General features: G+C 37.4%; 1 protein-coding gene across 6 annotated transcripts in view; it reads left to right on the plus strand.

Annotated features, from left to right (window-relative positions):
* Positions 1-13,971, plus strand: part of Vps8 (VPS8 subunit of CORVET complex) — a 359,227-nt gene that overhangs the window by 107,633 nt on the left and 237,623 nt on the right. For all 6 annotated transcript variants that reach the window (XM_008831321.3, XM_008831320.3, XM_029562651.1 and 3 more), the window contains 3 exons: positions 5,056-5,278; positions 8,426-8,515; positions 11,876-11,927. In XM_008831321.3, coding sequence (XP_008829543.1) covers positions 5,056-5,278; positions 8,426-8,515; positions 11,876-11,927 — 365 coding nt within the window. The remainder of the gene's footprint in view (positions 1-5,055; positions 5,279-8,425; positions 8,516-11,875; positions 11,928-13,971) is intronic.

Below are 13,971 nucleotides of genomic sequence, written 5' to 3' on the forward strand. Positions count from 1 at the left end.
AAAGTAGCCAACTGTGACTAGTAATAATCATATATAGAGATTAGAAACTCGGGTGCAAACATCTTAATGTCAATTGCATTAAAAATGATTTTTTGTATGAAACTGTATTTTAATAATGAAATGGAGATATCTTTTTTAAAGGTTAAAACCTCATTTAATTTTATGTCTTACAGGGTTTATACTGAGTACAATATTGTGTAACTATAATAATTCAACTGTAAACCTAAAAATTTGCAGCCAATTTTGAAAGAGATGCATCTTAGCTCAGGAAAATGTCATTGAATATGTCAATGCTGTTGTAATGAAATGCTTCTTCTAAGTATGTGGTTATTAAATAGATAATTTAAAAAATGATAAAACTGAAAACAGTTTCTCCATGCAATAATAGTGCTGACCACTTTGAATTTACATAACTGTAAATAATTTCTGAATTGAATTTTAACTCAAATGACTTGAGCTTTATAGGAATCTGAGCCAGAAATATTTTGATAAGCCCATTGGGCTTGCAGTAGTCTTTTAAAAAATATTTTATTTATTTTTTTTAATGTATATGAATGTATTGCCTGCATGCACGTAAGTGCACCCATGTCACGCAATGCCCATGGAGGTCAGAAGAGGATGTCAGATTCCCCTGGAACTGGAGTTATGAATGGTTGTTAGCTGTCATGTAGGTGTGGGAATCAAACCTGGGTCCTTCACAAGAGCAGTCAGTGCTCTGCAAGAACAACCAGTGCTCTTAAACATTGAGCCTTCTTTCCAGCTCCTGCACTATTCTTTTAATATGTGGTTCTGGTTATATTAGGTAGTATAGACTGACAACTATGCTGTTTGACAGTGCCCAGGTTCTTTTTAGTTTCAGAATTTGTCATTACTGTCAAAGCAGTTTTTCACATTTAAAAATGTGTAAGTTCAGGCCAGCTGGGCCTATCAAAAGACTGTATCTCAAAAAGAACAACAACAACAACAAACCAAAAAAAAAGAAAGAAAAGAAAAAAGCACTATAAAATTGATAATTACAAGGTGAATGTAACTATTTTCTCTTGTTTGAAGTAAAATCATAAACTCTAAAATATCTTTACAAATATGAGTATTAGTAAAAGTGAAGTCTATGGAATGACCTCACCTGTTATTCATGATGGACTTTGTTTTGTAGGAGTTTAAGCTAGAAACGGTGAACAGTAGGGCCATCTAGGAAACAAAGTCAGCACCCTAGAGAATAATGCCTAAGTTTATAAAGAAACAACCCATGTGTGCCTTTCTCTCTTCTTCTTTCTTAATGCCCTAGTAACATGTTGTAGAATTTTGTTTCATTTTTATTTTGAGGTAGAGATACAGGTAGGAATTGGTAATTCTAGTTTTTCTTGCTTTATCATAGCCTCTGAATGTTTAGGAAAGAAATATATAGTCTTGCCATTAATCTTACAAGCATCATATGCAGTCCTGCATCACAGAACTGTGTTTTCTATCAACTTTGGTGCTGTTTCCTGAATTTTTAGTTTTCTTTATTCTCTTCCTAAAGTTTCTTGTACTGAAATAAAATATATAATTACCTGTCATAGCATGCTGCTTTTAACAGTATATTGCTCATGGGGACTGGAGAGATGGCTCAGCCCTTAAGAGCACTGGCTCTTAAGAAGACCTGGGTTTGATTCCCAACACCCACATGGCAGCTAATAACAGTCCTTGACTTTAGTTCCAGAAGAATATTGCACAGTACAAGGGCTAGCAATATGCCATTTTCTGTGAATTCATTAGTGTTTTAAATCTTTGTGAATGTTTGTGTGAGTATGAGTACAGGTACCCATGTGCCATGGAATGTGTATATAGGTCAGAGGACAACTCCACCTTGTTTGAGACTGCCTCTCACAAACTTCTGGAATTTTCCTGTCTACTTCCCATCTTACCATAATGTGTATGAGTGTATTGTCTGCATGCATGTAGTGAACCCATGTTGTGCTATGTCTGCACAGACCAGAAGAGGGCACCAGATCCCCTGGAACTGGAGTTAGGATGGTTGTTAGCTGCCATGTGGGTGCTGGGAACTGAAATTGGGTCCTTTCCAAGAGCAGCCAGTGCTCTTAACCACCGAGCTGTCTCTCCAGGTCCATTTCATTAATCTCAGTTTCTTTTGCTTGGGCGGTAATTGCTAATCACAAAAAAATGTGATGAATTACTGACAAAAATGAAATGATCATGAAAAGTACTCTGAAGTATAGGAAGTGTGGGGGAATTACATTGTGCATTCAAGAGAGAAGTGCATATGGATTTTCTCCTAGGGTCTTGCTGCGTGTTAGAGGGTTCATACTATCTTGAGATAGTTACAACCAGACTGATTTTCACAGGACCCCCTTCTAAGACTTCAGAGAAAGCAAAACCCATCCAACTCTGTGGAGGAGCATCTTTGACTGTTTTGGAACTTGTCATGAAATGTCATATGTGAATAAACTTCCCATATGCCATTTTCCACAGCTGACATGATATACTTTTAAAGATAGTATATATTAGAAAAAAATAAATTAATGATTTTAACAAGCCAATGGAATTAGCATGATTGTTATATTTTTAAAAAGTGAAATGAGTATGTGAATGATTCAGGAAAATTACAGTTTATTAAAGGAAACATAGAAAATACTTTTGCTAGTTAATATAGAATTAAGAACAACAATGTTATGTAATTTGTACTTATTAGGAAAACATTTCAACATTTTTGTATGATGATATATTGCTGGTGGCATTGTAAATTGGTGATGTGATACTTTCTGAACATAATGTAGTAAGATACATTTCAAGCACAATTTTTTCTTAGCTTTCTCCTCTTTTGTTTCCAGTGCTGGGCTCAAACCCAAGGCCTCATGCATGTTAATCAAGTATTCTGCTATTGAGCTACAAACCCAGCCCTCTTATCTTTTCATTTAAATCTCTAAATTTCCAATGACTAAGTAATTGTACCTTCAAATTGGGAGAGGCTGTAAGAGCAGATTTTCATTGTGACAATATTGGAGATAAGTGACATGTCCAACACTACATGGGCAGTTAAGCAAATTCTGATATTCAGCATACTGAAGCATTATGGATTAGACAAAATGATTAAAGAGAAAGTAATTCAAAGGAAGGGGAACACTCTCAGTTATATAAATTTAAACAGCTAAAATGGAAAGCAGTGTAGAGATTCTTAAAAAAAAAATTTAGAAATAGAAGTGCCTGCCATGTGATCCAAAAGTTCTACTGTTTGGTGTATGTTCAAAGGGAAGGAAACGAGTGTGTTCACCCCCATGTTGATCAAGGCACCATTCTCGATAGCTAAGGTAAGGATTCAACTTCTTGAGAGGTCTGTGAATGGAGACAAAATTGTAGTGTATATACACAATGAAATACTATTCAGCCATTAAAAAAGTAAATCTTTGTCATTTATGACAATATGCTGAGCTTGGAGGATTTTTTATTAAGTGAAATAATTCTCCATTTTCCTACATAAAAGTTGACCTCAGAGATATAGATCAGACAGTTGGTACAGGAGGCTGGAAAGGGATTAGAATGGGGGATGAAGTGAAGATTGCTAAAACAGATGGAGGTACGGGTATCACGGGACAACTTTGATTGACAGAATTCATTGTATGTTCCCAACTTGAAGAAATAGTGAGTGTCTGAGGTAATAGGTACGCCAGTTAACCCTGATCTGATCGTGTGTATTGAATACATGGATTGAAATACCACACTACCCTTTACATTATTTGTCATTTAAAAGCAATAAATAAATAAAATTCAATGAATAACATGAAAGTGTGAACTCAAACCAGACCCTGTGGCACAGAGTACTTTTTGCTACTTGTTTGACTGAAGCAGGAAGAGGATTGCAGTTCAAGGACAGCCTGGACAGCTTAGTGAGACCCTGTTGTGTACCACACACACACACACACACACACACACACGTAAATTTAAAAAGAGGGTTAGGTATATAGAATAGTGGTAGAGCGAGCACTTGCTTACTATTCAAGAAGCCAGTGTTCAATCCCCAGAACAAAAACAAACAAAACTACAGACTGCTGAACAAGATTAAGTAGCAGCATAGAATAATCCTTACCTTGTGATGTTGCATAAAAACAGAATTCAGAACACCATTTCTTCTGAGCATAACTTAAGTTTTCTGTGGACTATTTACAGAATGAATATTAATAAGTAAAGCACAGTTGCTGAGGGTGGTAGCAGTTAGAATAATTTTTAGAATGTTTCTGCAATAAAAGTGTTTATGGGTATGGATTTGAAGGTTAAACTTTTTCCTCTTTTTTCCGCCGGGGTCATTGCCTAATTCCATAGGAACTGAAGGGTTAGAGTTAAAGTTGAAGCATATTGAATCTTCAGGTCGATAGAAATACTCAGATGCTAGAAAGGGAAAGGGCAAGTAGCCCTTACATTTTCCTGTTTCCTCAAGTCTCCTCTTACGGACTCCTGTGTAGGTGTGACTGCTTGAAGAAGCAGTGCGTTCATCCTAAGAGACTGAACTTGGATGTAGGCCAGAGGGCTGGGTTCACATTGTAGCTGGTGTTTCCCGTGTACCTTCCAGGAAGCATCCTGACCTTGTCGACTTTGTTTTTATATTTATTTATATGTTTATTTTGCAGTTAGGGGAAGGTACGTGGTGCTACACCATGCATAATTTATGATTATAGGCGTCATTTCTCTTCTAGCAGGTGGTTGGTGACAAGCACTCTTACCCACCGAGCCATCTCTCTGGCCCTGTTTTTTGTTTGCATTGTTTGGTTTTAGCTCAGGCAGGCCTCAAACTCAAAATCGTTTTGCCTCAGCTTCCTGAGTGTTGGCATGAAAGGAGTACACCACCATTTCTGGCAACATGTCTTATGTGTAAAAGAAGGGTTGGTATACTTCTTTTGAGTGTTGAGTACAGTTTTGCAATGTGAAGCTAGATGTAAACATGGTTACTGTTTTTAATAGATTCATGAATAAATTGAAATTTGGAAAAGGTGTGACATACTTAGACTAAATTTAATGGCTATTTGGAATGTTTCTAAAATTATTGCATTTTTCTTTCTGTTATAGGGATCTTTTATTTAGCCAAATGTATGACAAATTAAGTGAGAATTCAGTGGCAAAAGGAGTGTTTTTGGAATGCCTTGAGCCATATATTTTAAGTGACAAATTGGTTGGGATTACACCTCAGGTCATGAAAGACTTGATTGTTCATTTCCAAGATAAAAAGTTGATGGAAAATGTGGAAGCCCTCATTGTTCACATGGATATCACCAGCCTAGACATTCAGCAGGTGAGTTTACAGGCTGTATGCCAATTCGCAGAGCAAGGATCATTCCTTCCTTGATTGTATTTGCAACTGACTGATAAGGCCTTCATCTTTCTTCTGTGAACCCCTATTATTGAGCCCCTTTATTAGTTGATACATTTCTTAAGACTTTATGTGAGTAAAAGTTAGTCACTGCCCTCAAGCCAGAGATTATGTTTTCTATTGTTGATATTCTCCATAGCTCATGGCACAGAATTTATATTTATTAGTTGCTTAATGGATGCTTCTTGACTGACCCTTATTCAGTTTGTTCACTAACATGGCTTTCATCTGATAGGTCATGTTCAGTAATGGGTACTTTCTCATGAATAATAGAGTAGTTTTACATTTAAGGAAATGATGCCATTTTAAAACAACTAGAATATAAAAGCAGAGTTGAGTTTTGAAATGGAGGGGATTATATGAAAGGCAGATTCAGGACTTCTGAACATGAATGAACAGCTTGTTGTTTGATAGTATGGCTGAGGGTCCCACGATAATCTTTCAGTTCTTAATAACTCAGTTCTCCGTGTCATGCCTGCCCCTCTTCCTTCAAGTTACCAACTCCTTTGCCAGTCACAACAAATCTTTGAAAACAGTATCTGGGTTGCCATTTTCATTTGTTTCACATACTAATAACTTCTCAGCTTTGCTTTCACTAGAGTTAGTAAACACTTCTCCTCACTATATTGACTATATTGAATAATATTTTGTATATCTGTGTGTGTGTGTGTATGCATGTAGAGGCTAAAGATCAATCTTAGGTGTTATTCCGAAGCATCCACCTTCTTATTGAGACAGGGTCTCTCACTAGGACCTAGAGCTCTCTGATTAGGTTAGGCTGGCTGGCCAGTAAACCCTAGGGGTCCTTGTGTCTCCACCCCACCAGGGCTGGGATTACAAGCATGTACCACCACACCTGGGTTTTTACGTGGGTACTGGGAATCAAATTCAGGTCCTTATGTTGGGTGGCAACGACTTTACTGACTGAGGCTATCTTCCTAGCCCCTGAATAACATTTTTTGATCCTTATTTTTTACTTGCAGCATTTGTTGATTCCTTCAAGAAGTACTTAGTGGATGTCAGGATCTGAGGGTAATGCAGCTGTCCTGCTAAACAGAGCTATCTTCTCATGAAGCTTAAATTCAAGGAAAAAAGTGTGGCAATAAACAGACAAGTAAACGAAATATCCAGAGTGTCACATTAGAAATCAAAAAGGACAATATGGTAGAGAGAAAGAGACTACCTTATGTTGCCTAACTATAGAAAGCCTTTCTTAGTTGACAACATTGTGTCATTGAATCTCAGCATCTGACAAGAAGGTCTCAGAAAACTGAAAGTAGTGGTACATGCCTGAAATCCCAGCATGTGAGAGGTGGAGGCAAGGGAATCAATGTTCAAGGCCATCCTTGGCTATACGATGAGTTTAGGCCAGCCTGGGAGACAAGTGACTCTGTCTTAAAAGAAAAGATGAAAATCAGTACTGCAGTTATTTTGGGTGAGAAGATTATTATAAGTAAAAGCCAATGTAAAGGGGAAAGAGGATTCTGCCTTGAGTGTTCGAGTGACAGGAAAAAAGGCAAGCAGTGACAGAAGAGAATAAACCTTTCAGGACAAGAGACGTTTCCATTGTGTTCTAAGTGCTGTATAAAGTACTTATATTTTAAGCAAAATCATCCTGGTGCTGAGATGGCAGCTGTGGGGTGGAGAAGGGCAGCTTCATTATGGATAATTGAATTGCTGGAGGTAGAATTTAATTGCTGCTAAGTTGGATGTGGGAGTGTGAGAATGAGAGAGTTAAAAGATGCGCTTTTCTTGTTTTGTCTTTTGGTTTACTTTTCTCTTTTACAAATGGGATGGGTAGTGATTATTTGAAGATGATTGGAAGACCTGCAAGTCTGAGTCTGATGGACAAAATCAGGAGTGTTTCTTTGCAATTTGGTTTTGAGGTAATTACTAGATATTTTGGTGAAGATACTAACTAGCTAGATGGGTCAGAGGGAGGTTAGGGCTGAAGCTGTGTGCTAGTCATCAGTGAGGAGAGTTATGATCATGGCACTACCTGAGAGAGACTGTAGAAAAAGGCTAGAACATGCCTTCTTACAGAAACACCTCACTTTTCATTTTTCTGCCTATGCCGCTGGCTCCCTGTCCTCTCTGTCAACTGTTCTTTTCCTCCAGTTCTTTTGTTGGGGGTTGCTATGAAATAGCACACACAGGAACAGAACAGAGTACCCCAGACTGCTAGTCATCTCTTCCCTTTCCTAAGTATTTTCTCAAACAGGTTTCTCCCTTTGTTTAAACACATTGTGCTCATTTCCACTTCTTTTGGCTCAGATGGAAGTGTCCTTTCTTCCGTATTATTCCCTCTGGGTGACTTTGAACACTAAAGACCAAGTCAAGTCCCTTTGTAATTCTTGTCACAATTGTGAATAATGATATGTGTCTGTTGAATAGCTTCTCCAAGTTTGATCTCAAAACATTTTTTCCTTCATTCTTCTCTGGTGAGTGTGCAAGATGAATGTCAGTTGTAGGAGGGTAGAACCTTGGTCTGGATTTATTCATCACTTTATCCCAGTGCCATGGAGAGGGCCTAAATATAGGTGTTCTGTAAATACTTGAAGAACTTTTGTAACTATTAAAAATAAAATGAGGGACTGGAGAGATGGCTCAGCAGTTAAGAGCACTGACTGCTCTTGCAGAGGACCCAGGTTCAATTCCCAGCACCCACATGGCAGCTACGGACCATCCTTAACTGCAGTTCCAGGGGAATCTGAAGCCCTCCTCTGACCTCTGTGGCATTGCACGACACGAGTACACCCACATACATGCAGGCAATACATTCATACACATAAAATAAAAATAATAAATATTTAAAAAATGAATATTGAAAAGGGAAGGATACAAAAGAAAATTAAACATTGAAGGATATTTAAAAGTACCTGTTGTGCTATTTAAAGTAATATTGAACCTGCAGTAACACTTGTCCAGTGTGTTTGAGTATTAAGATTTCAGATTTTATCAGAGAAGGAATAAGAAAAATTAGGAAAGAGAACTTCACTAAAGTTTTAAGGAAAATAATGGCTATGATAGTAATGAATTGTATGGATCAAGTGACTTTTCCTTTTACAGGTAGTTCTCATGTGCTGGGAAAATCGTTTATATGATGCCACGGTCTATGTTTACAACAGAGGCATGAATGAGTTTATTAGCCCAATGGAGGTAAGAGACTAACTTGATACACAATTTAGTATTGTCTGTTCCTTTTTCCCCTCTGTCCGTTTGCTTTGAGTAGTTTCTTTTCATCTAATCCTTTTAAAATTTCTTATTAGTTTATCAAATTTGTACCCATTTTAGCTACATTGATTTTGTGTGTGTGTGCGTGTGTGTGTGTGTGTGTGTGTGTGTGTGTGTGTGTGTGTGTGTGTGTGTGTGTGTGTGTGTGTGTGTGTGTGTGTGTGTGTGTGTGTGTGTGTGTGTGTGTGTGTGTGTGTTCCTGCACACAGCACATGCAAGCATATAGACACTGTGTGCATATGGAGGTCAAAAGATAACTAGTGTGGGAGTTGGTTTTTTCCTTCCACCATGTGGGTGCTAGGGATCAGACTCAGTCACCAGAGCACTTTTACCTGCTGAGCATCTATCTCACTTGCCCTTAGCTTGGGACTTTTAGGTGGTGCATTTTTATTTTTTGTTGCTGATGATTGAACCTTTTATATGCTGTACACGCTCTCCCACAGAACTATGCCCTCAGCCTCCACAGTCTTTTAATATTTTACCTCTGTTACTGCTTTTTGTTTATCTGCATATGTAAATATTAAATATCAGGGAATAATGGATGGAACTTGTTAACATTAAGTTTTGTTCTACTGCTTTTTATTTGTACTATAGTAACTTTCAGAAGGTATAAAAATTGATAAAATTGTTGCATATAATAAAGTGCTGTTGGGCAGTGCTACATTCAATGGGGAGGTCCTGAAAGTGGTAAGAACTAATTATTTGTGAACTGCTAATGCTTTACCAGAATTTGATAGTATTCATTTTGGTATTATTCTTCTTCTTACCAGGAGAATATGGCTTCTATTGCATTGATCTTGTTTCTTGCTATAAACTGGTGAGAACTTTGGATAATGGGCTACAGATTCAGCTTCTGCCTTTTCAGCCATTGATACTCACAGTAGTGGTAAAGGTACCTGAAGAGGAGAGCAAGGGTTTACTGATGGCATCCAGCAATGCTCCCTAAAGTTAATTCTAAAGCTAATTTTAATATTATTTAGTCAGTAGTCATTCTGTGAAAATTCAGGTTTCTTTAATTTAGCTTTAGTTTTGGTCACACTTTTCTTTTTGTCAGTGGCTAAACTTAGTGCCACATTCCTCTTCCCCTGTTTTGTCCCCAGTTTTTGATAATGTCAAGAATTTGTTCTTTCCTTTAACCCTCAGCTGCCTCCTCAGTAAGGCTCAGTAGTTTCCCCTATGTAAAATATGCTCTGGGCCCCTACCAGACCACATTTAGAAAGAATTAATGCAGTTTCTAGTTTTTTCTCAAAATAACCCCTCAACCAATTCTAATTTGAAGCATTCATTCTACATCAACAGAAAAATAGTTACTGGGATTGGGTTGGGTTGCTCAGTGGGTAAAGGCTCTTGACAACCTGAGTTCGATCCCTGGACCCCAAATGGTAGGAGAAACCCACTCTTAGAAGTTGTCTTCTGACCTCCACATGTGTACTGGGGCACATGCATACATGTAGAAATAAATCTAAAAAATTAAAAAAAATTTTAATGTTGATGCTTTAAAAAATATTTTATTTATTATTTTTATTTTATGTGTATGCATGTATTGTCTGCTTGTAGGTGAGTGCACCCATGTTGTACAATGCCTGTGGAGGACAGAAGAGGAGGCTGTTGGATCCCCTGGAACTGGAGTTATGGACAGTTATTAGTTGCTATGTGGGTGCTGGGCTTTGAACCTGGGTCTTCTGCAAGAACAGCCAGTGCTCTTAACTGCTGAGCCATCTCTCCAGCCCAGTTGATGTTTTTTTCAATGTTACTTTAAAATTTTTGTTTTGTATGGCTTTTATTCCTCATACTCTGGTTTACATTTGTGACTCTACATTTCAAATGAAGCATTGAGCTATTGCGTTAGTCTCATTGTTTGTTTAAAGTTTTTTCAAGTTCGGTGGCTTTCATCAGGTATTTGTTTTTAAATAGTCATTCAGAGATGTGAACAGTGGAAGGTAGGTGCCTCCAATGAATTATTTTTAAAAATAATTCTCTCTGTAAGGAAACCACTTGAAGAGATCTGCACCAAGATAAAGTTTGCATCTTTTGAAATTAATCTGGATGAAAGACAGTATGAGATCTTTCTGGTGCCTTGTGTCGGGAGGACAATCTTTTCCTCTACCAATTTATGTCCCAGTGGTGGTAGGCCATTAAGGCAGCCAGTGGGAAAGGAGCTGTAACATAGAATAATAGGAGCAAGGATGATTATCCACCTGTGTATGGGAACTCCCAGCAATGATTAGTTGTATGAATAGCCAGAAGTAAAGGTTGCTATACCTAACGGGTTAAAAAGGGAGCAAAGGGCCATTGGGGATCCAGGATGGAAGTATTTTTGTATTGCTTTGTTTTAAGTAACAGGAGCATCTTTCCATGATGGCTAGCCTCTAACTCCTGGGATACTCCTCTCTCAGCTGCCTGAGTATCTGGGAAAAGCTGGAATTACAGATGTGTGCTCCACTTTTTTTGTGCTTCTTAATGCTAACAGATAGATGAATTTGTACTTCTTGGTGCTAAGAGTCAGTCAGTCTTCTTCAAAACAGGAATGTTGGGCATAGTGACTCATGCTTGTAATTCCTGTACTCAGAGGCTGATGCAGGAGGATTGCTGTGAGTTCTAGACCAGTCTGAGTTACCAAGTAAGACCCTGTCTCCAAAAATAAAAAGTGTGTGTGTGTGTGTGTGTGTGTGTGTGTGTGTATTATGGATTGGATTTGGTGGCATATACCTGTCATCCCAGCACTCAAGAGAGGGTCTTATTTCATAACCCTGCCTGACTTGGAACTCGCTTTGTAGACCAGGCCTGCCTCTGCCTCTGCCTTGAAAGTACTGGATTCAAGGCATGTACTACCATATCCAGCAGACAATTATATTTTGGGGATGCTCTGCTTACTGTTTTAGGTAATGTTTTTTTTTTCCCTGTGGCTACAATTATTTAGATGTTTCCATTTTAAAGCATTCTTCATTACCACTTTGGTGGGATATTAATTCCTTCATTTGATTACTTTTTTGTTTTGTTTTAAAGAATAAAGTTCTTTTAAGAGCCTAAGATACCTTATATCAGAAATTATAATCTGGATAAAGAACTTCATGTAGCTGATTTTTGTCAAACAGTTTCTTTCAGTGAAGAATATAACAATGATGTGTCCTTGGTGATCTTTCTAGACTGTTCTTATACATATAAGTTCTTATATTTAAATCTCAACAGCAAATGACTATTTCACCAAAGACAGGTGATTAATAACTGATTAGTCTTGTCTTTTTCATTATTCTTTAGAATGATTAACTTTCTGCTTTAATTTAGAAACTTTTCAGGGTCATCGCTCCTCCTCTGAATGCAGGAAAAACACTTACAGGTATTCATTTTCTTTTCTATTATTATTCTTTTTAATTTTATGTGTATGAGTGTATTGCCTGCATGTGTGTAACTGCACCTTTGTCATGCAGTACCTGCAGAGCTTAGAAGAGGGCATCAGATCCCCTAGAACTGGAGTTACAGACAGTTGTTAGCTGCCATGTGGGTGATAGGAACTGAACCCAAGTCCTCTGTAAGAGCAGCCAGTGAGTGCTCTTAACTGCTGAGCCATCTCTCCAGCCCAATTCTTTTTTTTTTTTTGAATTACATTTTTGTTGATTTATTTGTGCATGAATGTTCATGCACATGTGCACATGTGTGTGTATATGTGAGAATGCACATGTGGAACTCACAGGGCAACACTGTAGAGTCTGTTCTGGGATTGAACCCAGAGCCTTGTGCATACTAGGCAGTGCTATACCATTGAACTACATTGCTATACCATTAAACTACATCCTCAGCCTTCCATTCTTTTGTTTTGTTTTGTTTTTAAGACAGGGTCTCCCTGTGGTCCCTGCTGGTGTGGAACTCCTTATATAGATCAGGTTAGGCTCAATCTCAAAGATATCTGCCTACCTCCTGAGTGCTGGAATTTAAGGCCTGTGCTCCCCATTCCCCCATTCTTGGTATCTCAATTTCTCATTCCCTTAGGCTGGAAAGACTAGGGGTCTTTCTGTGTGTTGTCTCAAGTGTGCAGGTCAGAGTGCACGCACCCTCAGGGAAAGGCTGCAGAGGAGAAAGGGGGCTCTGAATGCCTCTTCAAGTTTTTAGTATTTACTCATTCTTCAGTAACTTCAGATCATTATTTTGTGTATTATACTCAGTTTTCTTACAAGGATGGGGACAGGGGTCATTTTGTGCAGTATTACTTAGACATATCCAATTACAGGCCTGAGCCTAGTATTTTGAAAGACTTAAAAGTTGATTTTTACATGTATGTATATCTACCAGAAGTGAATGTGAAATTTTGCATTGAAAAATCTAAATAGAGTTAAGTTTTTGCAGTAGAAAATTATATAGAAGAATATACTGGGAAGAGAAGAGGTGTGAAAAATTAAGTACACTTTCAGTTTAGTTTACTACACATTTATGAATCATTTGCTTATGTGCCAGACACTACACTGGATGTTGAAGTAGATAAATAACAGACTCCCTGCTCTTGAGAAACTTATAGGAGTGGAATAATGGAGATGGGCATGTTAAATAAATTGAACTCTCTAGGAATATATTATGAGCTAGATATAATCCTCTTGAAATTTTTAACAAAAGCAATATAGCTCAGTGGGTAAAGGTACTTGCCACCAAACTTAACCACATGAGTTCAATCCTTAGGACCCACATGGTGGAAGGGAAGAACCCAACTCCCGCAAGTTTCCCTCTGACCTACCCATATACACACATAATGAACAAATGGGATAATAAAAATATTTAATCAATTAGTAGACATGAACTTGGTGTACCAGTGAGGTGACTGATACTATGTGTCATAGTATTTGAGTTGAATCAAATAACACATAGAATTGACGCAAAATATACTTACATAGTTGTTTTTGTTTTTTTAAAATTATTTAATAACCATATAATTAGAAGAAGCATTTCATTACAACAGCATTGACATATTCAATAACAATTTCCATTGCTAAGATGCATCTCTTACAAAATTGGCTGTAAATTTTTAGGTTTACAGTTGAATTAATACAGTTATACAATATTGTGCTCAGTATAAACCCTGTAAGACATAAAATTAAATGAGGTTTTAAACTATAAAAGATCTCCATTTCATTATTAAAATACACAGCTTCATACAAAAAAATTTATTTTTAATACAATTGACACTAAGATGAACATGCATTTTTAATCTCTATATATCTGATTATTACTAGTCAGTCAGTTACTTTCTGAGCCCCTTGGCATCTGAGCATGGATATAAAGTCATCAGGTAGATTTCAGTGGTAGTTTTTCACATCTACTAATTATTAAGGAGCGAATTTTTATGCTTTGAAGAATTTTTTTTCTTATTTATTTTAGATTTTTAATAATTACAT

The sequence above is a fragment of the Nannospalax galili genome, unplaced genomic scaffold (assembly GCF_000622305.1).
Source record: "Nannospalax galili isolate Female #2095 unplaced genomic scaffold, S.galili_v1.0 scaffold315, whole genome shotgun sequence".
NCBI classification, from domain to species: domain Eukaryota; kingdom Metazoa; phylum Chordata; class Mammalia; order Rodentia; family Spalacidae; genus Nannospalax; species Nannospalax galili.